The sequence below is a fragment of the Strongylocentrotus purpuratus genome, unplaced genomic scaffold, assembly GCF_000002235.5.
Source record: "Strongylocentrotus purpuratus isolate Spur 01 unplaced genomic scaffold, Spur_5.0 spur5_scaffold_16, whole genome shotgun sequence".
Classification (NCBI taxonomy): domain Eukaryota; kingdom Metazoa; phylum Echinodermata; class Echinoidea; order Camarodonta; family Strongylocentrotidae; genus Strongylocentrotus; species Strongylocentrotus purpuratus.
In genome coordinates, this window is record NW_022145601.1 from 5,375,713 (window position 1) to 5,402,000 (window position 26,288).

At 39.1% G+C, this 26,288-nt stretch overlaps 1 protein-coding gene across 1 annotated transcript; it reads right to left on the reverse strand.

Annotated features, from left to right (window-relative positions):
• Positions 1-2,812: 2,812 nt before the first annotated feature.
• LOC590742 (neuralized-like protein 4) lies at positions 2,813-26,035 on the reverse strand. Its single transcript, XM_030986595.1, has 28 exons — positions 25,819-26,035; positions 23,925-24,270; positions 22,900-23,468; positions 22,274-22,385; positions 21,781-21,869; positions 20,331-20,471; positions 19,773-19,887; positions 19,222-19,318; positions 17,974-18,122; positions 16,995-17,113; positions 16,264-16,426; positions 15,257-15,526; positions 14,715-14,793; positions 13,790-13,959; positions 12,802-12,930; positions 11,540-11,685; positions 10,754-10,966; positions 10,190-10,288; positions 9,467-9,607; positions 8,449-8,613; positions 7,945-8,103; positions 7,218-7,397; positions 6,128-6,203; positions 5,365-5,475; positions 4,681-4,825; positions 4,035-4,150; positions 3,422-3,566; positions 2,813-3,136 (listed from the first exon to the last, which is right to left on the reverse strand). Exons 1-28 carry the CDS (start codon positions 25,996-25,998, stop codon positions 2,932-2,934), a joined length of 4,629 nt encoding a protein of 1,542 aa, XP_030842455.1. The 5' UTR covers positions 25,999-26,035; the 3' UTR covers positions 2,813-2,931.
• Between the last annotated feature and the right edge of the window lie 253 nt (positions 26,036-26,288).

Genomic DNA, 26,288 nt, shown 5'->3' on the forward strand with positions numbered 1-26,288 from the left:
GATCAGCTTTGCCATGCCACTTATCATTCAATTTTCCCGATTTTGTATTTAATTTAGGATTTTGGTCGAAGGATTTCATAGATCTGTCATTCAATTTAGAAACTGCTCAACTAGCATTCAAATTAATCGTCACTTGTCGAGGCGTCATTTTTATCATTCAAATTAATACCTGGCATTCGTATTCGAATTGTGTTTATTCAAGTTAGGAATGTTAGGGGGGAAGAAATACAACACACGTTAAAAGTTTTTAAAAAATGCAATTAAATACATGATTTGTCATTGGGGTCTTTTCTGTTATTTAATTTATTAATTTTGAGGACAAAGCATAGTGTAGTGAGACATGTGGTAAAGAAGGGGCGAAATCAAGGGATATGGCATTTCTGAACGGACATGTTCATATACCCGGAAAAGTGGGGATACAAAAACACCTACCCCAGTCACAATATTGTACCCTTCCTCCATAATGAAATTGTGATAAATTTATGATGAAACACAAGACAAACAACTTCCTCACATGAAAATTTACACAAATATTGGGACCATCAAGTCCGTAGATGTAAGTCTTTTTTTTTAACAATCGAACTTAAAGGCTGATGAATATCTGATAAATCTAAAAGTATATAAAGAGTATAAATGCAAGAAAATAAAATAAGATGAAATACTCATGAAAAAACGATCTTGAAAGAAAAAAATGAGCTATAAAAAGTGTGTAATAAACGAGAAATGTATATTGACCATTAATTCTAGTGCACAAAGTGCTAATTTGAATGCTACAAATGAATTAGAATGCTAGAAGTACACCGTCGCGATGTCAGAAAACCGTGTTGCGCTAAATCGAATGACCAAATAGCGAAAGAAGCACTTTGTTCATTAATTTGAATGAAACATACATAGATTCTAACGAAAACTCCATAGATTTGAAATCTAGAAAAAGGAATATAAACCCGAGATATACCCGACAGCACTAAAAGTGTCGAATTTGAACGCAAGACAAATTCGCGAATTTGGCCGGAAAATCCTATATTAACCCGGCTGTAGCTGAGCTGCAATAATAAGGCGCTAAAGCATTAATTTCTTCCTGCCGGGTACCCTTTTAATTCACCTGGGTGGAGAGTGGCAAATGTAGATTAATGTCTTGCCAAAGGACATTAGTGCCGCGGCGGGACTCAAACCACGAACCATGTGATGCACAGTATGGTGACGTATCCGCTAGACCACGACACCTCTACATATAATACAGAGATAAGCAAGTACACATTGGACTTTTGTTTTGCACAGCTAAACTCATATCATCCCCATTTGTCAAAAATGCACTGAGGCAAACCACCATGGTTTTATGCGTCAAGTTTGAACGAGCCTTCATCATCTGAATTACTACATATATAAAAAAATACATAAACTTAGTTTTAAATCTGAGATTTCATAAAGTTGCACAAGTGCTACAACTTGAGGTGGGATACAAATGAGTCTATAAAACATTTAATATTTGAAGAAGATATGTTACTATCTTTGAAAACAGATATAAAAACAAAGGGAGGGGTGGGACCAAAAAAAAAAAAAATAGGCAAAGTAAAGGCCTTCATCAGAAGCCTAAGTTGTATCAATGGGTGTATGATACATAAAAAGTATAATACTGAGTGATTTAAGTTGCGTCTACCCTGGACCCTTTTTTCCATCTCATACTTGCAGCAAAATTAATACCTGGGACTACACGCTATTTCTGCATTACTAGTCTACCGATATGAGTAGCGCTAAGGGAATGATAGATGCCGTTTTTTCGCGGTCCACTCTCATTCCTGCCAACATTTAAAAATAAGAAATCTGTACCTGTAACAGGCGATCGCACGGCCTTACCATGACCATGTATGCAGCGGCAGTGTAACTGGCAATACACAGTAAAGCTGTACGAAAAACCAAATCCAAAATTTGCTGCTCGATCATGGTGCCATTCAACGCATGCAATACGCAAACTAAAAAATTGTGGCACATGGTAAAACAAGCAAAATTTGGCTTTAAAAAAAAAATGAAAAATTGGTCATTCAGAATTTTGAAAAATCTGATTAAATCGGCAGTTGGCAGGTATGCGCTCTATCCGGCTGTTCTAGATGAAGGGGTCTATCGTGGGGTTGGCTTTGTAGACCTTTTTATTCAAGCAGCTAAATAAATATCTCGGACTACATGCACTCTTTCTGCATTACTTCTCTACTGATACAAGGTGTGCACAGAGAACCATTTCTTTTGTGATACACTCTATCTGGCCGTTCAAAACTAGTCTATCATATGACTGGCATTTATCATTCAAGCAGCATACCTGGGACTACATACACTCTTCAAGCACATCTACTCTAGCACAATATGGGGAACGCACAGAGAATGATGGATGCCGTTTCTTTCGTGGTCCACTCTATTCCACTATTCTTGATGTCGAGGGGTCAGTGACACAAAGACGTAACTCCATTTTGAGAATAAGTGGTTTATGTGTCACTGAGCACTTGGGCCTTCAGGAGTTAAGTCTATGTTTCACTAGCCATTGACTTCAATGGAGTGTTGGGTGGAGTTAAGTCTTTATGTTTCCTGGAAAGCCCACATTTTTCTGAACATTTTGATAACAAACACTCATTTTGGCAAAATATGGAGTTACGTCTTTGTGTCACTGAACCCTTGATGTATGCTCTTTAGCATGGTTAGCCCTGATGCTCTGTGTACCTTTTTCTACCAGCAGCAAAATAAATACCTGGGACTACATACACTATGGGACTACATACACTATTCTACCGATATGAGCAGCACACAGAGGACGATAGATGCCGTTTCTTTGGTGGTCCACTCTATCCCACTATTCTCGATGAAGGGGTCTATCGCTGGGTTGGCCATGTTGCTTTGCAGACCTTAATATTCTAGCAGCTAAATGAATACCTGGGACTACATGCACTATTCTACCGATATAAGGAGAGCACAGAGGACGATAGACGCCGTTTCTTTGGTGGTCCACTCTATGCGGCTGTTCTCGATGTAGGGGTCTATCGTATGGTTAGCCCCGATGCTCTGCGGACCCGCCGTGTAGCATCCTGGCCTGATACGGACCTGGAACGCAACTCGTGCAAAGTGCTCCTTCTGTGTCAGAGAGTCGATGAACCTAACAAGAGAAGAAAGCAGAACATTCATAATTGCTTTATTTTTAGTTTTAAATTTTTGTGAATTGCTAAGAACAGGCATTCGCACAGCATGAAATGAGCACAAATTACATAAGGCGAGTGTTGCGATTCAGTGACTTTGTGGTATGAAACATTTGCAAAAATGAAATATTTGCCAAATTAATGAAACTTTGATGCACGTTTAAGTTTCTGGTCTTGCGGTAGTGTGTGGTCGGCTTTTAAGCACTACTAAAACAAGTTATAAACACAGAGAATATGCCACTTACTTGCATCTATGTGAGAAGATATCACAGCCAGCGTACTTCAGGGTCGGAGATACAAAGATCTGCATGAGGTCCGGCACCAGGGATGGTTTGTTGAGTGACGACCCCAGCGTCTCCGGCTGATACAGACGTCCAAGACTTGTATCACCTGGACAATGTAATAGGAACAAGGTTGAGGTTAGGGTTCCGAGTGTCTTGTAGATTGGGTTAAGGGTTTGGGGTAGTTATAGAGTTGGGAGTAAGGTGTCTCCCAAGTCCCTGGTTGAATTTAGGAATTGGGTTAGTGTATGAAATTGACCGCGGAGTACTTGTCACTGGAGCAAATGCTGTACGCCTACAACATTAGTAAAGATATATAGTGGTTCAGCCATGTGACATCCAATCCAATCTCTGCCTGTGGCAATGTCCTTGGATCTACAGTATTCTTTTTTCTCCAAGGTACATGCACCTGGCCTACCTAAAGTAAACTAGGCTTCTGGTGTGATATATTCTTTGGTGAAATGATGGTACGCACAGAACAGCAACATCATCATCATCAGAGCACTCACAAGAATTATAATAAAAATCAAAATATTAGATATTTATTATTTATTGCAACATAAGGGTGTGTTCTTACCTGGAGGCAGTAATGTTCCTCTATCAAGTATCTTTCGAACGCTTCCCACTGACGTCCCATGGTACGCTACATGCCAGCTCTCAAACACGTTCAGCTCCTCTGCAAGATTGTGTAATCTGAAATGGATTTGAAAAAAAGTGAGAAATATAATTCCACATGGATCTACATTTGCCACACTCAACCAAGGCGATGTAAATGGGTACCTGGCAGGAATTAATTCCTTGAAATACTAGAGCGCCGTAATGGCTGCCTTGCTAAAGCCATGTTTATAAGCGGGGCAGCGCCAGGAGCATCACAAACAGCCATTGGTATTATTATATGAGATGAGCATGATTGCATAAAAATGGTAACACTAAAGATTAAGAAGGTTAAATTGGGAAAAGATGCTGCCTCTAAATTAAACCAAAAAAAATGAAAACATGTCAACAGTCTTAACTCCCCACTGCATTACTTATAGCTACTTGCGCCCTCTATATAGCAAACAATGCCTAGTTGGTGCCTGTTGGTCCCCCATGATCCCTTTTTCTAATGTTAATTGAGAGCTGATTTGATGAGATAACCACCTATTAGTGATCATGCAGGGAGGTCTAATCCGTCCTGGCCTTAAAAAAAATCCTTTTTATATGTGTGAGTCTTTTTACGTTACCTAAGAGCAAACTTGCACCATCGTAGGGGTCTGGTGTACCCCCTGGGAGGGTCACCTTTGGTGGTATACGCCTCTTCACCATGGACTTTGTGACACGCCTCACAGTAGCACTTACTGGAACGGGTGTTGGCTTCAAAGTAGGCGGCTGTTAAAGAAGAAAAATGACTACTTATAAACACATACTGAATAATAATCGATTGATTGATTGATTGATTGGTATTTATTCCATTTCATATTTCAATTGTTTGCACAATAAAGAACAAAGTTGAAAAAGTAAGTTCAAAATTTTGAAATGAAACAGGAGCCTACTGGAAAGCATAGCTTGTTTTTGTAGGTTCCCAAGAATAAATATAATATGAACATTATTGATAAACATAGTGAAAGAAGTTTATAAAACCATTCATGGGAGGCAAGAAACGTGGTCTTTACAGGCAGGTGGTCATTATTTAGAGGTTTTTTTTATACACATTTCAAGTAGAACTCAGTAAACATATGGTTGCTATTGTATTAAATTAATAAAAGCTGGTGTTACTGCTGCCACAACTAATACCATTATTTGATACCAAGACATGGTGTGTTATTGTGGTTTAATTTTGCAAGGGCTATGTAATACCATAAGCATGAGAATCATAACAAAGGCTTAACAAAAAACAAATAGCACTTTGGATAAAGCAGAATACTTACCTGGCAAGCCTAGTGATGCTTTGAACCTATTGCACAGTTTCTGGTAGTCACATTCCCTAGCTGTAATTGCCATTGGATGGTAGGAGAGTAGTGGAGAATTCTCTTTCAGACCTATTAACAAAAACAGTAGAAATACATGCATGAGATAAAGACACAAAAGAAGGAGAGAGAGAGAGAGAGAGAGAGAGAAAGAAAGAGATACATGAGAAAGAATATTTTATAAACAGAGGACTAACCACCGAGGTCAGCAATTTGTACTTGGGTATGTGGGGACCCCAAAGTATATACTCTGTGTCTGCCACTGCAAGTTTTTGAAGTACAGTAGTTCCCTCTATCATGTGTGACCAAGACTTAAAATAGGGTATGTAGACCTCATCTAAGAGAAATAGGCCCTGAACTGTAGTGTGTGTCTTGCCATTTCATGAAGAAAAAAAATTAGACTGAGAAATTTGGGGCAAGCTGAGTCTTAAAGCCCCTCTGCACTAGTTTGGCCAGGATGGATTAGACCTCCCTGCATGGTCACTGACAAGTGATTATCTCATCAAGTTAGCTCTCAATAAACATAAGAAAAAGGGGGACCAATGGTCACCGATTAGGCAATGTTTGCTTTACATAGAGTGCAAGTAGCTATAAGTAGTGCACTGGGGCTTAATGCCCATTTTGTTTGGGTCAAAATAGATCCTGTACCTGCAGGATAATCTCACTTTTCGTGCCAGTAACCTATGAACATTCGAAACAGTTCTAAAGAATAGAGGATAATTACCATTCTCTAGCACCGCCTTCTCTCGTTCATCTTGCATACCTCCTGCTGCAGCTAATGCTTCAGTTACCACGGTAACCTAATCAATAACAAACATAAAGGAACAAATGCTTAAAGGTAATACAAAGTTTTGGTATGGGGTCAAGAATTTGGTTCAAATGAACATATTGAAAGCATATGGTCAGTGATCGTTGTCACGGTTGAAATCGAGTCTAAAGTTATGAGATTGTGAATAATAAACTCTTTATGTTGTATAGCTCCCTCTCAAGATCAAGATATTAATTAAGCTATCAAGCAATGTTTCTTGACAAAAATCAACCAATTAGCTATTCCCGTTTGGAAATTATATATCACAACTACATATTCTGAAATTTTCATGGTAGCAGCTAACATTGTACGGCCATAGGCGCTATTTGAAATTTATTTGAAATTTACCGGGAGCACCGGTAAATTTTTATAGGGGCTAAATTTTCTAGTGCTTATAATACATCCACAGGGGCATCCAAATATATCATAATTGTAAAGAATCACTATCCACCCAATTTCCAAAATTCCCCAAAACTTTGTATTACCTTTAATAAAATGTTGATATTTCTATTTCAGCAAATGAAATCAAAATTGCCCTATAGCCAGTATAAGGGAACATGTGCAGAGAGGACAAGCTGAACAAAAGTATCAGAATAGTTTTTTAATGCAATCTTACTTTAGAAATTATGTACACAAAGAGAACATTAGACTTACATGTATATTCATTTTACAAACAAATTGAGAAAAATAGGATAGAATGTATATTGTACAAAACTAATCGGGAGATTTCTCCATCTGTTGTCCATATTTTAGAAATGCTCAATTACTCACTCAATAATTGAACAAAAGTGAATTAAACTTCTATCATACAAATGTAGAAAATGTAAAATATTCGAAACTATCTGAAATGCAGAGTAGATTTATCACGATCACGAGACTGACTTACCAATTTGAGATCATGAGGAAAATCATTGATTTTTACAAATTTGTTAGATTGTCAAACCTTTTAAAAAATTTTAAAAATTTTACTTATTTGTTTCTCCATTATTTTGTTTCTATCCCTTACCTGTTCACATTGTCCATAGAGATCAACCAGAGCATAACAAGGTGTTGCTACATCCTCAGCCGCTATCCCATAATCCCTCCCGTCTACATGGAGATGAAGACTGCCCTCGTTGTGTACGACCAGGCCAACGATGCTCCCTTCTTTTAACTTGTCCAAGTTGGGGCCATAGTTACCTTTAACCTTTAGAAGAAGAGTTTGAAAACATGGTATTTTGTCAATTTTGTCAATTTTGTCAATTTTGTTGCTAATTTCTCTCAAACAAATTTTCTTAGTTTTCATCATCATCATCACCATCAGTTCACCATCACGACCACCGCAAAACCAAGACCACCATCACTATCATCATCAACACCATCCTTTATCAAAGTCAGGTATACAAGGTATAAGTACCATAATATATAAATAGTTGTTATTCATCAAATAATTTGAAAGATAGCATCAATACTTGTTACAAAAACAACCTATCCACTGAACCTAGTACCTTTCTCTGTCCGTTATAGCTGCCTCTTCTTAATTGATACATTTTTAATCTCCTATTTTCTCACTCCCAAAATTTCAAACCATTTAAAATATTTGTGCAACTTGGTTTACCTATATCTCGTTCAATAGTTCCCCCTCTCTTGCTCTCTCTCAATCCCATTCTCTCTCTCTGTCTCTCTCCCTCCCTCCCTCCCTCTCCCACCCTCCCACTTTACTGCCACCATCAAACCAAGTTACCATCCCTTACCTTCTTGGTATTATGGAAGACCGACTCTCCCTGTACGACCCAGGAACATTTCTTAATAGCTGATGCGGTGGCCGGGAACGTGAGTTTATCAGGAGACGTTCCTGTCACTCCGATCTTCAGGGAATCTGTCCAGTGCTCGTTAAGTTTATCGATCTGGACCTGTTTGTTGCCAAATTTTGTGAATATGAGACATTCATTATCTAGATAACTATTTACAAAGCATTACAATATGTATGTCCCATACAAATTCACAGTAATTTTTCAGGAGTTTCTCTCCATTTCTGAATAATTCAATTTTCATGTATGTCCACCTCAATGTACTTCACTAATATGCATTATCATGTTGCAAAATACTTGATAAAATGGAAATCATATTTTCTTTTTCAAACAGTCAGATCATTAAATTGAATCCTATAAAATATATCATTCTATTCAATTCAATGCAAACTTCAATCAAGTCAAATAGATTAAACAACCCATTTAAGAAGAAATTGATTTGCTCACCTCAAAGGTCTGTTTTCTTGGCAAGGGTTTGGCACTAAGTACGATACCCTGGTGATAGCTACCCATCCGCCTGGCTGTTAGATTGTTATTGCACAGGGATGCATTCTTGCCGTGGTTGTCATGGAAATAGAGGGATGATGACTTCTCCGATGTTGTAGATGCATCCTAGAGTTAAGAAATTATGAACTCAATAAATCTGGACCTTGTTTCGGAAAGCTTGTTATCAATAACAAGTTACAATACCTTTTATAAGCTTTTGAAATCAATGCATTTGATTGGATGTCAACAAATTTGTTATAAGAAACATGCCAGTTGTTGTTCATGTTACATTAACCCAAGCCAAAGCTGTAAAATGTTGTACACGAATTAACATCTACAATAAGAGTCTTTGTGAGGCTGGATTTATAGAACTCAACTCAACTAAGAACAAATTGTTCTATTTATTAGATGTATGTGAAGCCGCATTACAATCTTTGGTAGAAATAATCATGGGCATATAACATAGGTCATTTATTGAACATAGATATAAATGATATCATATCACAAAAGCTCTAACACGCGCCTTGGACACCTCGACGCCCTAAATCTAAGTCTGGACCTCCAGAGTTTCAAAATTTTCACATAGGTTATGTGCATACTGACTCTACCAAGTTCATTCTGGACCCCCTTCAAACAAACCTAGTGTGGAGCCCTGCATCTAAGCATAATATCATGGAGAGGAATAAAATGAATGGTTTTAAGAACTTTTTTTGATTCAGAACTTCCAAGTAGCATAAAATGACAGCCATGAATCTCCCTGGAAATCACTCTAATAAATGTTAGAACACACTATTACAATAGACAGATAGATGATAGGTAAATGGATTTTATTAAGATTTTTGTGTCTGGCAGTTAAAAACCGAATCGAACATGAATTACAATACAAACTTCCAAAGAACATTAGCATAATAATATGAGATACCAATAGGTCACTGCCGCAATGCACTCTTTGCTAGTCATCTGTATTAAAAAAAATTACCTCTTTTTCTGAGTCTTGTTCGGTGTCGCTTATTGATGAAATAGAGGGTGCCCTAAGGGGTTCGTTGGGGAGACTGACGGAGGAACTGATGAGATGTATGCTCTCTACTCGGCCGTAAAGCTCCACAATGGCATACACACCCTGTAAGCATGAAAAGTAATACCATATACAAAGTAGAGGCTGTTTTCTGTACATGCATGTATGTAGTGTACATGTAGATGCAATTGCAGTGGAAAATACATTCAGAAATGACATTACTTAGAACCAGAAAGCCATGAAGTCTGCAAAAAACATTAGGAGTTAATGTATTTTTGGCTCTCAAAAGACTTATGTATGAATTTTGATTGCATCATATTTCTGTTAATTTGTCAATTTTAAAACAAAGAGTGGAAATCTAAGAAAAAAGTATCAAACCCTAGTTTGAGAAGATGTTCACACAACAATATAATTATGAAGTTTTGGAAACATTTAACAACAAAATCTTGCTTCAAATTACAAACAATGAAAAGCACTGGACATTGGACTAAACCAACTATCAGACTGGGTTCCAATTTTCTTGTCATATTTGGAATATGAATGCATTAAGAGAGTAACACGTTTCACAGGGCTGAACTACTATCAGATTCTTATACTATATGACAGTAAAAAGAATGAGAAAGCTCGTAATTATTTTCAATTTCATCAGAACTCTGCCTTCTTTTTGATTTACTCCATATTAGTTACCTGTGGAATGTCAACAGCAGCCTGTCCCAGATCTTCTCCATTCACTACCATGTGCATGCAGCGGTCTGCTGTTAACCGCACACCAACCTTATGACCAATCTGCAGGAATGAGAGAACAAAAGATGAAGAGGGATGAGGGATGGAAAGGTGGTCTCAGAGAATGCCTTTAAAGCCTAATCGGTGACCATTGGTCCCCCATGATCCTCTTTTTCTTATGTTAATTGAGAGCTGAGTTGATGGGATGACCACCTGTCCAGTGACCTTGCAGGGTGGCCTAATCCCTCCTATAAACTAGTACAGATAAGCTTCATTAGTGTCTGTTACACTTACAACAACCGCAGCCTTGAAATAATTGGAAAAGGCCTTTAACTTCAATACAAGAATGCAACATTAAATAAGCCATCCAATATACCATCAAATACACATGTAGCATCAAATATACTATCAAAAATACCATCACAATGCTATCAAATATACCATAAAAAATGCTATCAAATATGCCATTAAATATACCATCAAATCATATGCCATATGAAGTTTTGTTTATAGTGGGGTCTTTCTCACCTCTAATCTTTCTAACGTTGGGCCATAATTTGACCTGATGTTGACCCCATTCTTCCTGACATCTGACCCCTGCATGACCCACGTGCCCCTGGCCTTCAGCTCCGAGGTCGTGGCAGCCAGGGGTTCGGCAAGTATCGGATCATCGGGATGATACGTGGTGAGTCCAATACAGAGAGAGCCTGACCAATGCCTTGCAAGTCTGTCAACTTGCACCTGGAATCCAATAACAGATGTTGATTAAACAATCAATTTCAACTTGAGCCTTGTTTACAAATACATGGTAAAGTGCCTAGAAAAATAACCACCGAAGCAAATTGTATTGATGCAAAGCACAATGCATTTCACATGTCAGTATGTTATAACACAAAGGAGCTTTTGGTGTGGAAAGCTACTTTTTTTCCATCCTAATTTGACATTCACTATCTTGGCACATTTAACCTTCAAAGATCCTCTGACTGCGCTATTCATTTATCTCAAAAGAAAATATCCTCTAGCTTTTATTCTTAAAGCCCCACTGCACTACTTGTAGCTACTTGCTCTCTCTATATAGATAACAATGCCTAAGCGGTGCCTGTTGGTCTCCTATGATCCTCTTTTTCTTATGTTAATTGAGAGCCGAGTTGATGAGATAACCACCTGTCAGTGACCTTGCTGGGTGGTCTACTCCCTCCTGTCCAAACTAGTACAGACAGGCTTTAAGTGCTTTATCAGATCAGGAGGGTAAAGGAGATTTTGGTTGTTTGGTGCACATCACCGAGGTCGGAGAGCATAGAAAAATTGACTTACCTCAAAGAAGTCTCCTTCTACGAGTGGCTTGGAGCTGAAGACGATACCATTGTTGAAGGCATCTGTTCTGGAGGCCTTTGAGGAGTCCTCAGAGAGGGAGATGTTGCAGCCAATGCACTGATGGAACCTGTGAGGCAGACCTGGTACTGTAACAATGGAATGGATGGCAAGAAACGTAAATCAGTTATTGGTAGGTGGTTTTAACTGCCCAGAATTTGTAGTTTTTAGTGTATTACTTAGTTTAAAACTGCACTACTTGTAGCTACTTGCTCCCTCTATGAAAACAACAATGCCTATGTGGTGCCCGTTGGTCCCCCATGATCCTCTTTTTCTTCTGTTAATTGAGAGCTGAGTTGATGAGATAACCACCTGCCAGTGACCTTGCAAGGAAGGTCTAATCCCTCCTGGCCAAACTAGTACAGATGGGCTTTAATACTCCACTGGTAAACATAATTGAAACAGCTTAGAATTCAAAATATCTTGATATTGTTTCAACTATAATCAAAGGACCAAGTAGTCAACACTTTCAACTTCCTGGGCTTTCTGATTGTGGATGGTAGTGGAAGCTCACAAGAAATAAGACGACATCTCGCCATGGCTAGATCATCTGCCATTAGCCTTACTGACATCTGGGAAGACAGAGGGATCTCAAGGAACACCAAGATTCATATGTTGAATGCTTCAGTCTTTCCAATGGCTACATATGGGTCAGAGATGTGAGCTCTTGGAGCAGCAGATAGAAAGAAAATCCAGGTTTTCAAAATGTAGTGTTGGAGGAGGATGCTGAGGATATCCTTGCAGGCTCATAAATCAAATAATTTTGTCAAGGACCCATTATTGGAACAAAGGTCATGTTGGGAGGACCTCTCCAATTTTCTCAGTACAGAAGTTTCATAAGCTTTCTGTTTCTTAGTTATTGATAATGGAAAAGATTTGTTTCATACAGGGATTGTACAGAAACATATTTGCAATAATTAAATTTAGAGTGCATGCATGAATGAACATTTTCTTTAGGGAAAATAGAAATTTCTGATTTTTTTGTTTATAGTACAGAGCATATGGGAGGAGAACTTGCAAGATACATCACAGAGTTGCCAACTTATGTTTGATAGATTGCAATTTAAAAAATTTGTCAGTGGATTTTGTTCTAACTTTAACTGACCTGTTCCTCTCATTTTTCTGCTTCTATTAAAACCAACTTAATATCAGGGTTGACTTCACGTTCAAGTGGTTAACCATGTCATATATGAATGGGGCCTTACCTGTTAGAATGGTTTCGATTGGTACTGTTGGAGGAGGCAAGATGAGCTGGTTTTCTGAGAGTCCCATCGTCGAATCGTAGACAGATATCTGTGCACATTGTCCATAGAGATCTATCACCACGTAGACATCTGTAAAGGAAACATAAAAGAGATTGTTGAAAAGAATTTCTGTTAGACTTGCACCCTGTAAATAAAGATTGATTGCTTCATCTTGGAATTGAAAACAAGTCAGAAAAAAATCTTGGAACCAGCAGGATTTGACCCTGTCATCTACTGCTTGTCGGGCAGAGACTCTCTATCACCAGGCCATCACTAGTTCATGGCACAGTCACAGTGATCCTCAAAAAAATACCTCAGCTCTCCTGATTCATTTTGGCTTATTAATATTCATTAGTCTGCCATCAGAACAATAGTTGTTACGAATTATATAAGAGATCATTATAGGGTACAGATAACCTTAAAAATTGTTTGTTTTCAGCTAGAATGAATAACATCAACATCGATACACTTAACCTGGTATTCTATGGGTTAATAGTTATATGAAGAAAGTGAAGGATAACATGAGACCCTGCACACAGAACCCAAGTCAAACTTGGGTTCCACCTGACCCTGTTCTATGCAAGCTTGTATGGTTGCGTCAATTATTATACTTGATAGTCCCTTTATTGAGAGTGACATTAAACTTGCAATATTCTCTTTTTAGAAGTGTTATGTGAGGCTCATATCTTTAATATACCGGTAGTATAGTGACATGAAACTCCAACACACAGTGCAAAAGATATTTTGGTGATTGGTAATTTTAACTGAATCTGTGCATCTGCACAGATGTAGTTCAAAATAATTATGTGTATGTGTTGTAACATCTAAAGGCATAGTGAAAGACATTTCTAATAGGGCATTATTGGGCATATTTTAAGGAGTCGGAAGTAAGATAGCATTCAAATTGTGGTAGGAACAAAGGACAGATTCAACTTTTCAAACAATGTACCTTCAGGAATGTTGGTGAAAGCTACGCCCTTGTCCACTCCATCCAGATAGAAGTGAAGGGCTCCCTCTTCTGTCCTGAGAAGGCCAATGCGTTGACCTTCAAGGAGTGTGTCAAGGTCGAGTGAGTAGGTGTGGTTGACCGTGAAGCCCTCTTGCATAAGGGAAGCACCGCTGAGAAGCCGAAAGCACACATGGTTACATACATGAATTCAATTTCAATTCAATTCAATTTCAATTCAATTCAATTAAATTCAATGTATTTGATAGTTCAATGTACTTTCAACATGGAAATTTATTTTGCATACCTGTACATGTAAAACAAAGGCTCAGACATAGTTTACTAAGGACGGAGATAGGATAAATTTCAGAGTTGGAATAGACAAAAAAAGTATTTCTTGTGCTGTTTTGTATTTTATTTTTCCTTTCGACTAGGGATGTTCTTTTTGCAATTAAAAGTGCAGAATACCCCAGTTCATAAGTCAACCTAACCATAACCCTAATGATCCTAAGAGCCTAACCTTAACCCTGACTGTGACCCTGTCCCTGACCCCTGACCCTGATGTAGTGCAATGAAGCATGGTAGGGCACTCTGCACTTAAGCCACATTTTCATTGACATTTCACATCTGTGAAAGTAGAGGTGTCGAGTGGATATGTCACCGGATTGTGGATCACAAGGTTCGTGGTTCGAGTTCCGCCGCTCCACTAATGTCCTTTGGCAACTACATTTGCCACACTCGACCCAGGTGAGGTAAATGGGTACCTGGTAGGATTATTCCTTGAAATGCACTGTGCGCTGATAACTGGTGCCGGTGCTAACGCTAGGGTAATAATTATGTAATTTGTGTAAAGCGCACTGATATGTCTTAGGACAGGAATTACGCTATATAAGTGGTACATATTATTATTATTGTTTGTTATAATCACCTGAGCATCCATGTATCTGAGGCGAGGTCTGTCATTGTACTTGGAAACTCCATATCCTCTGGCTTCTTAGTGGTCACACCTGGGAACAATGTTTCAAGTACAAGTTAACAAGTTACTGAGCTCAATAGAACCTGACCATCTATCCATCTGCTATCCACACAGATGTCATACAGCTCTCCATTGGTGAGCGGAAAACAATAAACTTGGTTATACTCCTGGGTACAAAGTGGCAAAGTAAATTAAAATGCCTTCTTACCTATCTCGATCGACCCTGACCACCTATCCACCATCTTCTCCACACAGATGTCATACAGCTCTCTCCATTGGTGAGCGGAAAACAATAAACTTGGTTATACTCCTGGGTACAAAGTGGCAAAGTAAATTAAAATGCCTTCTTACCTATCTCGATCGACCCTGACCACCTATCCACCATCTTCTCCACACAGATGTCATACAGCTCTCTCCATTGGTGAGCGGAAAACAATAAACTTGGTTATACTCCTGGGTACAAAGTGGCAAAGTAAATTAAAATGCCTTCTTACCTATCTCGATAGACCCTGACCACCTATCCACCATCTTCTCCACACAGATGTCATACAGCTCTCCGTTTGTGAGCGGATAACAGCTCATCACCACGGCTTCGTTGAATTCTCCTGCAGGATTGGCCCGGAACGCTCTTTTCCCGTTGTTACTGATCGTGGCATTCCTGCCGTGCTTGGCATGGAACCTCTGCTGCGGATGGGCGGGGCTCTCTACAGTGAACGTACTGGATGGGGTGATGCCATCTCTCACGGACTCCAATTGTTCCCTCTCTGTTGGTGGAAGAAATTGTAAGAGATATAGTGCAGCTATTCATTTTTGTTACTGATGTGAGCACATTGCATGTACCATTGATGTCTAATGAAATAATGTTTGCAGTCAATCAGATGCAATGATTCCAGTAGCTTATATCAAAATCAAAATTCTACATCAAGTGTCTCTCCAAGTACCACTGCTCAAGAACAAGGTACTTGGAGAGACACTTCATGTAGAATTTTGATTGGGTCACTAAACCTGTCATAAACTGGCAGATCTTAAGTATGTAATTCCTGTTGCAATTCCTGTTGCAACTATTGACTCCTTCAAGTTGTCATACTACCCAAGAGCAATAAGGATCTGAAACCATCTGCCAGGCTCAGCATTCAATGCAACAGGAATAACCAACTTCAAGGAGGCTGCTCTACCCTCCATCAGAATGATGCAGCCCCCTGTTGGTTCCCACATCATTTAAGCTTATTAGCTTGGTTTTTTACTTGCACTGGACTTAGCATATTTTACTGTAAATTAATGAGTGCTTTGTCCACGCACCATTCCTGTAATTCATGACACTCCTTGTAGTTACTCGCCTCACCTACCATTTCAGGATAGCTTCCTGAGTGAGCTGCCAAAGGGATTACCCAACCAAACACCAAGTATCACCATTGATGATAAGAATTACTGTATACTTAATGGTCCTGATGCTGTTCTCTTTTGATATCATCAAGCAACTAAAACAGCCGGAATGACCAACCTGTAGGGTCGACGATGGAGACCTTTGCTGCTTGGCCGTAGAGGTCAACGACCCCATAGAGAGTGGAGGTCACATGTGAGGCTGCGACCCCTTTGTCCACTCCATTGAAGAAGAAATGAAGGTCACCGTTGGGTCTTCTTACTACACCAACTCTGTCTCCATTCTGTGTTAAAAATATAAACAGTATGATTTGAAGGTCAAGATGAGTTCATGCCCTCATCTTACGAAGAGTTGTGATGATGAAGATGATCCACATCACTTGTATGGCGCCATTTACCCCTTTCAAACATGCAAAGGCGCCCAAGTTGTGATTTATCTGAATTGCTTGCAAGTTTTCCAGTCAATCGCAAATTTTCCTGTACAGTTTGACTTCAAAATGAGGCAATATTTGGTTGCATCTCATCTTCACTTGTTCCGAGAGATAAACATTCTACTATGTCTGAAAATAGTTGTAAGAGTGAAAGAAACATACAAATGTTGCAAATTTAAAGATGCAAAGCTGCTTCATTCAGACCATCAGAAAGTTTGTTTCTTGATGGGATAACAAACTAAAGTACATCGAGCATCAGGCTCCTAGCCAGAATTTCAACATTGGGTGTCCAAACTGAAAGTTAGGTGGCCCTAGTATCAATTAGAGTATGTGGAGAAAAACTTGGGGTGTCTTTCACAAGAAATGGGGGGTCTTTTGGACACCCAGATGACCTCAATTGCTACGATCCTGTTGTACATACCTTAAGATGGTCCATATCAGTGGCGTACTCATCGATGATGTTGGTACCATTGTGCATCACACAGTTACCGGCCAGCATCCAAGTACCACTCCTGACGTTTGTCATCGTTGATGGAAAGTCTGAAATTACAAAAAAAATATAAGAATCTTGATTTCACAGAGAACACTACAGGAACCAAGTATCAGCTCGGTTGGTAGAGCAGGGGTCTCGTAATCGGGCGATCCAGGTTCAAAACCAAGTCAATGCACTAATGTCCTTTGGTAAGGCATTCATCCTCATTATTAGGTCCCTCGGAGAGGACCTAAAGCTGTCGGTCCTCTGGTTGCTTACTAACAATCTTAGCAGCCAGGTAATATAACCACCACCACCACCACCATTATATAGTGCAGTCTTCATACCAAAAAAGGATTGAAATAAAGGAATTTTGACTGGAACTACGATGTGAGGGATTATAGACCCGTAATGATTTGAGAGTTGAAGTATATATATCACGTACATGAAAACAGATCATGATATCCATTGGACTCCATATTAGGAGCACAGAAAAGACAAATGGACAGGAGATGATGGAAAAGGGAGAAAGGGGAGAAGAAAGAAGAGGGAAGGGGAAAGAGGGGCAGACAGAGTGAGAGAGAGAGAGAGAGAGAGAGAGAGAGAGAGAGAGAGAGAGAAGAGAGAGTTACAGACAGAGAGACACAGAGAGAGAAAGAGGGAAAGAGAGAGGGAGAGAGGGAGGGAGAGATAGAGAAAGACAGAGAGACAGAGAGAGAGAGATTAAAAGAGAATTAGCGAGAGAGTAAAAGAGAGTTAGCGAGTGAGAGAGAGTTACAGACAGAGAGAGAGAAAGAGGGAATGAGAGACTGAGAGAGAGAGAGAGATAGCGAAAGACAGAGAGACAGAGAGAGAGTAAAAGAGAGTCCACGAGAGTTACAGACAGAGAGAGAGAGAGAGAACCATTCAAAGATACATTTTTTCTCACCTAGATTGCATGGAGAATGAGTTGTGACTCCAAGCTCTAGAGACCCCGCCCACTTGTCAATCATCTTATCGATCTTGACCTCAAACATTTCATTTTCTTTCAGAGGTCTGTTAGTCAATACAACAGCATTGTTGAAGTCATCCATAGCCCTGGTTGGAAGAGATTAATGAATGATAAGATTTTAAGAAAGAATGATGATAAAATAATGAATTTAATGATTGTTAGCATGTGGGTAAGACGTTTAGACCAAGGTGCTCAGGAATAATAATAATAACAGTAACCTTTATGTTGAATTGAATATCCATTCTCTCTCTCTCTCTCTCTCTCTCTCTCTCTCTCACTCTGAAGCAGGTCCAAGACTTTCAGTACCTTGGCTCGTGGGTTGATCAGTCAAAACAAGACCTGAATATCCGAAAGGGGAAAGCCTGGACGGCTTTGAACAAACTGACAGCCATTTGGAAATCAAACCTCGGTAGACAACTGAAAGTCCGTTTCTTCAGGGCTTCATTGGAAACTGTACTGCTCTATGGTTCAGAAGCCTGGACATTGACGAGTAGCATGGCAAAACAACTGGATGGTTGCTATACAAGGCTCTTTAGAGCAGCACTAAATGTCAACTGGAGGGACCATATGACCAATATTGAACTGTATAGGGACATTACACTGATCTCAGCCAGACTAAGAGACCGTCGCCTCCGTTTCAGTGGGCACTGTGAAATCATTTCTTCACAAATGCTCTTCTGGGAGCCCTCAAGGGGCAAACGCACCAGAGGGCGCCCAGCAATGACTTACATTGACCAGTTAGAAAACGACACCCGTCTACCTAGACAGGAGCTCCCAAAGATCATGGAGAATAGAACTGATTGGACAAGGCTTGTCAAATCAGTGCGAGTACGCTCAACCTAGTAGTAGAATATCCATACCTGGATATACTCTAGGCACCTACCAAGTACTATTATTACCCCAGCTTTAGCCCAGCTACCCTAAGGCACTCAACCCATTAAAAGGAAGTACATCCTACCTGGTAGGCTCTCACCCATTTACTACACCTGGGTGGAGAGTGGCAAAGGTACATCAAGATCTTGCCAAAAGCCATTGGGGCCACAGCTGGGACTCATACAGTGAATCATTTGATCAATATTACAATGATGTATCCACAGGACTAAAACACCCCCACAAAAAAGCATTTCCTTGCAATAGATGCAAATATCACCGAAAATTTAATAGATTTGTAGTAAAAAGTCTTACCTTGGTCTGTGGGCAGACTTGTATCCATCAATGATCTCAGCATGTGCCCCACAGATAGGATGGAAAAGAAGAGGTTCTGCCATCATCCTATCTCCATCTAAAGGAGCATACATTAACAAGATTTATTACTTGATGATATGAATCAAAGTCACAACTGCAGCAGTTGCGTCTTAAGAGAGAAACATATCCTCTTTTATCTTAAATTTGATATTCTGAACTTCACAATTTTGTACGGTCTGCTTTTCACCAAATTTTCAGTAAACCAACCTGCTATTTGATATGGTTTCTCTCAGTACAATTTTTTACAATATCAATTGAATGCTTGAAGCATACTAGGGATTATTGTGTGAGAACAAAAATTCCCTTAACAAAGTCAATGTGAATTGATTTGATTTGATTTGATTTGATTGATTTGATTGATTTATTTCTGTTTGATTATCTTTTTCTTTTGCATTTTTACAAATATATGACAAACAAACATTGCAAATTTACACATATTTTTAATCAGACATTTTCCTGAATGAAACTACAATTGGAACTGAAGAACTCACCTCCAAAGACAAAAGGCAGTTCTTGCTCAGCGAGTGATTTGAGATAATTAAGATGCATCAGACGTCTGTCAAGGGCAGCTAACATTGTACTCTGATGATGCTCAACAATGGAGACCTTACGAGAGAAAGAAAGATGGGAGCAGCAGGAGTGATAGTGAGAGTTAAACAAAAAATAGGTTCAGGCAATTCATGAAAAACCAACATCAGTCTCTGGGACTATCCATTTTTGGAGAAGGCAAAAAAAAATAAAAAAATAGGAAACCAAAATTATCAGACTTGGAGCAGTGAGGCTTTGTTTAAACCTGCATATACAATTTCAGGTGGCAAGTTGGCATGAAAAATACAGTATGCATATATGGAAACTCTATTTTGTATGTTATACTGTTATATTGTCTGTTTGGAGCCAAAAGGGCATTAACTCATATACTTAATAATACAGAGTTAATGAAATGTATGTATGTATCTATTTGTAAATATATACTTTATTTGTTACTTCAAATGAATAATTGAATTGACAATAAGTGAACATTGAGTGGCAATGAGAAGAGGCCTGCCTACCTGCACTGCCATGCCGTAGAGGTCTACAACCCCATAGATTGTACTGGGTACATCAGGAGCAGCTAAGCCTTGGTCACGCCCATTGATGAAGAAGTGGAGATCACCCGATGTCTTGCGTACAACCGCTATGTGGTCTCCTACCTATGTTCAACACATCAAAACATGAAAATATTATGGCATTATCTTGTTGGCAATACTTAATTTGCAAGTACCGGTATTGAAATATAAGGGAAACAAAATACTGTTGATAAATGAATCTGAGTTTTTTTTTTATATGTGATAAATATGTAGACTCATGTATCCCAACCAGTCAAGGGAAGAAAATGATGAAGCTGAGTAAGGGTTTGAAGTCTCCCCCCCCCCCCACCCCACCAAAAGAAAGTAAAAAAGATATATATCAAGAAAATCTTTTCAAGTTAGAGCATGGCTGAAGAAAAAAAGCTAAATTTTATATACTTGTTGTCTCATTTCCTTCATCTGTGTTCATACTTTTAATGGGACCTGTCAACATTGTTCATATGAGAGAAAATGGTGCTAAAGGAGTGACTTCTGAAAGTTTGAGTGAAAACAGACCTTTATTAATGATAAAAATTGGAAAAAAAATGATCTGATCGATTCCTGAATTCTCCCAACTATATTATTATAATTTAATTTAATTTTAGGTGAATGTAAATTGTCACAAAGCAATGAATTGGCTCAATAATATATACCATTCAAAATGTTTAAGTGTTGACAGATTTTTTTAAAGCCTGTTTTATGTTGTATTTTCATGGAAAAAGAGTTGGGAAAATTCTAAATTGGTTGGGAGAATTACTGTTAGAGGGTTTGTGCACAGTGATGCCTTCAAAGAAAACCATAAATATCCTTATAATTTGAGAATTTGTTCAGCATTTTTTGCATGCTAGAGGGTTGGGTTAGTTCAGTAGAAGGAATATAATAAGTAACATTTTAAACAAAAATTACTTATTTTTTATCAACCTTCAACAATGTTACTGGTTCACTTTAAATAACATCCTGTATGTCCTTTGCCCATTCATCGAATGAGAAAAGTCTAGTTTAAAGGGATCGTTTAACAATGTCAAATCTGAGATACACGGCCCTACTTATTATCAGTGTCTGTGATATGGTGTAATATTGAAGCCCTAAAAAAAATTCGCTTCAAAATGATCAAGAAGTGCCTCAAAAAAGTAAAAATCTTTGAGTGACCGGTTTTACCATACTCGTTTTCCCCAATAGACTGTAGTGTTATGAAAATGGTTTTCAAAATTTGTAATTCCATTCATAAATATCTTGATAATCAGACAGGCGATCGGCTTGTAAAAGTCATGGGGTTCCTGACTGACCCAAAGGTTTATAATTATCATTGCAGCACGAGCTAAATCCAGAATTTTGTTTCAGAATCTGAGACAAAGTTACCGGATCCCTTTAAGGGTCAGGTTCATATGCTTACCCCTAATTCATCTAACGTGCATTCACCATACTCTCGCTTCGTTCCTTTTCCATTGGATAAGATGCCACCACCACTCATCATTACAGTTCCTGATCCAGCAGGGAAAAAAAAATGAAAATACAAAGAAAAGATGGATGATGGAGAATTAAAACATACCAATACAAATTTCATATAATTGACATCCATCTGTATTATCATTGAACCTAAAGTAAATTTAACATCGTCCCCAAACTCATTATCTTATACTGGAAAAAACTTTGAAATCAATTATATGAACAAACTAGATCTAGTTCAACTTTATCTGCTGTTTATTCATCTTTATTCAAGAAAACACATATAACATAATAACAAAGATGTAACACAAAACCCAATGCAATGGATGCTTCTCATGCAGGGTAACAATGACAATATACAATAACAAAACCAAAAAGAATACATTATAACGGAAAAGAAAACATCATAACGTCAGAGTGTTGCCAATTTGTTACATTACCTGTGTGAAGGTTTGTCATGGTGGCTGGGAATTCGAGCGTATCTGGATTGTGTGTAGTGACTCCAATCTCTATGGATCCAGACCACTTATCTATTAACTCATCAATACGAATCTAAGATCGGATGAAAGGAAAGTTGGAAAGTCGAAATGAAATGGAAATAGAATTGAATTAAATATTTAATTTAAATTAGAACTGTCTGATCCAGGATCTCAACGGATCCAGAACATTCGTTTCTGGAAGTAGCCCATCTACATATATTATATTTTAAAGCCCCACTGCACTACTTATAGCTACTTGCGCCCTCTATATAGCAAACAATGCCTAATCGGTGACCGCTGGTCCCCCATGGTCCCTTTTTCTTATGTTAATTAAGAGCTGATTTGATGAGATAACCACCTGTCAGTGACCACGCTGGGTGGTCTAATCCCTTCTGGCCAAAATAGTGCAGACAGGCTTTAAGATTGGATGGTAGGAAAGTGAAATGGGAATTTTAATTACTTGCATTTCTGCTGCTGAAAGTCAACAAGGGCATATATGCTCTTATAAAAGCACATTGTTTCATATTCATGAAATTTTTAAAGCAAATAAGATATTTGTCGTCTTCCAAAATGAGAGTTACACTCACCTCAAATATTTCATTGCACCGTAATGCCCTGTTTGTTATCACCACACCATTGTTGAATTCATCCATTGCGTTTGTCCTCTCTGCCGTCTTATCAGAGTTCTTTAACCTTATCATGGTACCGTGTTTCGTGTGAAAACACAAAGGTGAATTGAGCGATGCTGCGGCAACGGCGACAGGCTCGTCAGAATCAGTACTGGTCACATCCGCATCAATGTTATTGTTCTCCTGATCGTTTTCATGTTCATTGTCCTCATCCTCATCATCACACGAGTCATTATCTTCATCACCAACTGAACTCTCCTCTTCCTCCTCCTCCTCTTCCTCCTCCTCCTCTTCTTCCTCCTCATCTTCATCATCATCCTCCTCCTCTTCTTCTTCCTCCTCCTCCTCATCATCGTCTTCATCTATGTCATCATCATCATCCTCATTCTCGTTTTCATCCTCATCAATGTCCCCAATCAAGTCGCCAATGTATTCTCCACACGTATCATCTGTATCTGTGTCTGTATCTTGACAAGAGTCCACTTCTAGCTCTTGGTTGGACAGCGCCATATCACTATTGTTTATTTCTGTAAGAAAGGCAAAAAAGGGGATGTTGTGCTTATACATGTTTGTTGCTCAACCGTTTTGATTGACAAAACTGGTGACTTGAAACTTCCTTATGAACAAAGCACTACAAACACGCAATTTTTGGACTTCCAAGAAAAGAGTACTATCAGATAATCAGACCACTTCATACAAACAAGCTAGATATGTAACAGGCTTCAGGGTAGGAATAGGTTTACCCTTGGTCAAAACTGAGTTAAATATGGTCTTGCAGCATTCCAGGGGGCGGTTTGGGAGGACCAAAGAAACTTTGCAGCTTGAATGTACATACTGACAAATCTATTACTCTTGGGGGGGGGGGGAGAATTTGTCCCTGGCATATTTTGTTTGTCTTAAGCCCCACACACCAACTGTGTTATAATAATATACACTTGTGAGAACCTTTCTTGCAAGAGGATTTGTTTCAATCTAATGCTTACCTCTTGGTGAAGGTACCACGGTGACCTTTGTGCACTTGCCATACAAGTCCACCACAGCATGCACCTTCTTGGGTAGATTAGACGCAGCGACGCCCTGATCAACGCCATTCAGGTAGATCCGAAGCTCACCGTTCCGCTTCCTCTGCACGCCGACCCTGTCTCCAAGGGCGCAGGAGTCAAGGTCACAGGCGTATTCGTCCAGGATGGACTCACTGTTGCGCAGGACAGTGCATCCAGAGAGGATCCAGGAGCCTTCGCAGAGAGCTGTGGCACTGGGAGGGAGCTCCAGGTTGTCTGGGTCCAGGGAGATCACCCCAACCTCAATGGATCCACTCCATGTCTCCACCTACAAATTTGATAAGAGTGATTAAGATCATTAGTGGCGGTGGGCAATGTATTGGTTTCTTAATGGGAGCTACGGTATTGAACTCTTTATTTGCTACCGAGAATAAAGGACTCTATTTACATAAGAGGAAACCCTGGAATAGTTTAAATGAAGATCTAGTGAATTCACCCAGTGTCTATGGTTTCTTAAGTGGTCTGGACAAGAACTGGAGAAGTGAACCTGTCAAGTTTGAATTCAACACCAACCCACCTGGTCATGATCCGTAAACTTTACATCAATAAGGAATTTGGTACTGATAAAGGCTTAGGCCTGCATTTAGAAAATTTAGACTCACACAAGTTTTGATTCTACTCGCATCTGGAGTCAACTACCAGCCACGGCAGGTACTGCCCCAACAGTTGCTGCTTTCCAGAAGGCCGCATGTAATTTCCAGAATGCCATAAACTATAGGAGCATGGTTTTTATTTGCATATCCCTATTCTATGGTATAGATATTGTACACTGTTCTGTTGTTGTCTGCACCATCAACCACGCAGAGAATGCGCATTATGTTCATCCCGTCTCAGCCTCATTTTCCTAAATTGGCACCTACATGGGTCCTTCTGATAGGCTATTGCTGGCTGCAGTATAGCTTGGAAAAGTTGCTTCAGGGATTATCTCATCAAGTATCAAGCCATTCGCTCAACGTTATAAGATCTTGGTGCGAGGAGAAGCTTGCGATTTTCTGTTTGATCCAATAAAATATTTTTTTTCTCAGCATTTTGTGCCATTGTGAATACCTGGATAGCGCTGCATGCCTGCATCACCATAACGTCACGAAAACCTTTGTATTATTTGTTTTATAAAATGGGACTACTATCAAATTTTAGCTAGCAAGGCAATAACACTGTAAACCTGCAACCTTCAAACAAATAGTGTGTGCACACAGACGATCGCAGCAGCAGTGGCCTCGTAAATAGACTGTGCATGCATGGTGCGACTTCTTGTAAACATCCATTGATACGCAGCTTGCATTAGGCCCGGACTTGTCTTTCCTTTTTTGTAGCACTTTTTTGCACGGTTGTTATCACCAAAATGCACTCACAGTGCACATATGGTAAAAATGAATGCACGCACACATGATCAGATTTGGACGCTTCTCATTGGCTTCATTAAATCATCCCTTTATTAAATATTAGTCATCATGTTACGGTAACCCCCCCCCCCCCCCCCCCTCTCTCTCTCTCTCTCTCTCTCTAGCGTTAGGTCTAGCTCTCTCTCTCTCTCCTTCGCTCATTTTTTCACACAACAGTAATTTTGTCACTGTCAAAGGAAACAGAATAAATAGACCCTGATTTTCTTAGCTTGCTGGAATAGATATAGATCTAGGCCTAGATCTACTTTCTTTATACTTTGGCTAGATGGATTCAACTGAAGACGTACGTATGATAGAATAGGTGGGTCCACGAAAAAATTGTACATTTTACATAGGCAGTCTCGCACAACATTGAGCCCGGCTGTTCGAGGTCGACAAGACAAGAGCCGACGGCCGACCCAAAATGAACATACCTTCTCGTCGATTATGACTTCGTAAACTTCTCCATCTTTCAGAGGTCGTTTACTGAATACTAGTCCGTTGTTAAATTCTTGTCTGGAGTCATTTCTTCGTGCAGATTTATCATCATCACTTAAAGAAATTAAGGTTCCACATTTGTTGTGAAAAGGATGAACTCTGCGATGGCTCGCCATGTTTTCGCCGGCGATATCCATGATGAATATTCATAAAACTTGCACCGGTTTAGCCCATTTTTTTAATTCTGGACGATGTACTTTTATTTTATTATTTTTGTGTAATTTCGTATTATGAATTGCATTGTTTGATGTAATTAAATATTAATTATATAAATTTTTAACAAATAAAGATCATTGTTTTTCAAATAAATGTTATAGTAGCCAGTAAATTTTCGATAGAATATGTATAAGTCCCTATATAAAAGTGGACTAGTCCATCATTTAAGACTGTAGCAGTTTGTAGTAGT

Bases quoted from the DNA above. Each gene is read 5' to 3' on its own strand.
- LOC590742 (XM_030986595.1), bottom strand. From the start codon at position 25,998: ATGGCGAGCCATCGCAGAGTTCATCCTTTTCACAACAAATGTGGAACC. The intron at 16,427-16,994 runs GTATGTACAACA...TTTTTAACACAG, and splicing joins CTGATATGGACCATCTTAAG to AATGGAGACAGAGTTGGTGT. The intron at 4,826-5,364 runs GTAAGTATTCTG...CTTCTTTAACAG, and splicing joins AGCATCACTAGGCTTGCCAG to CCGCCTACTTTGAAGCCAAC.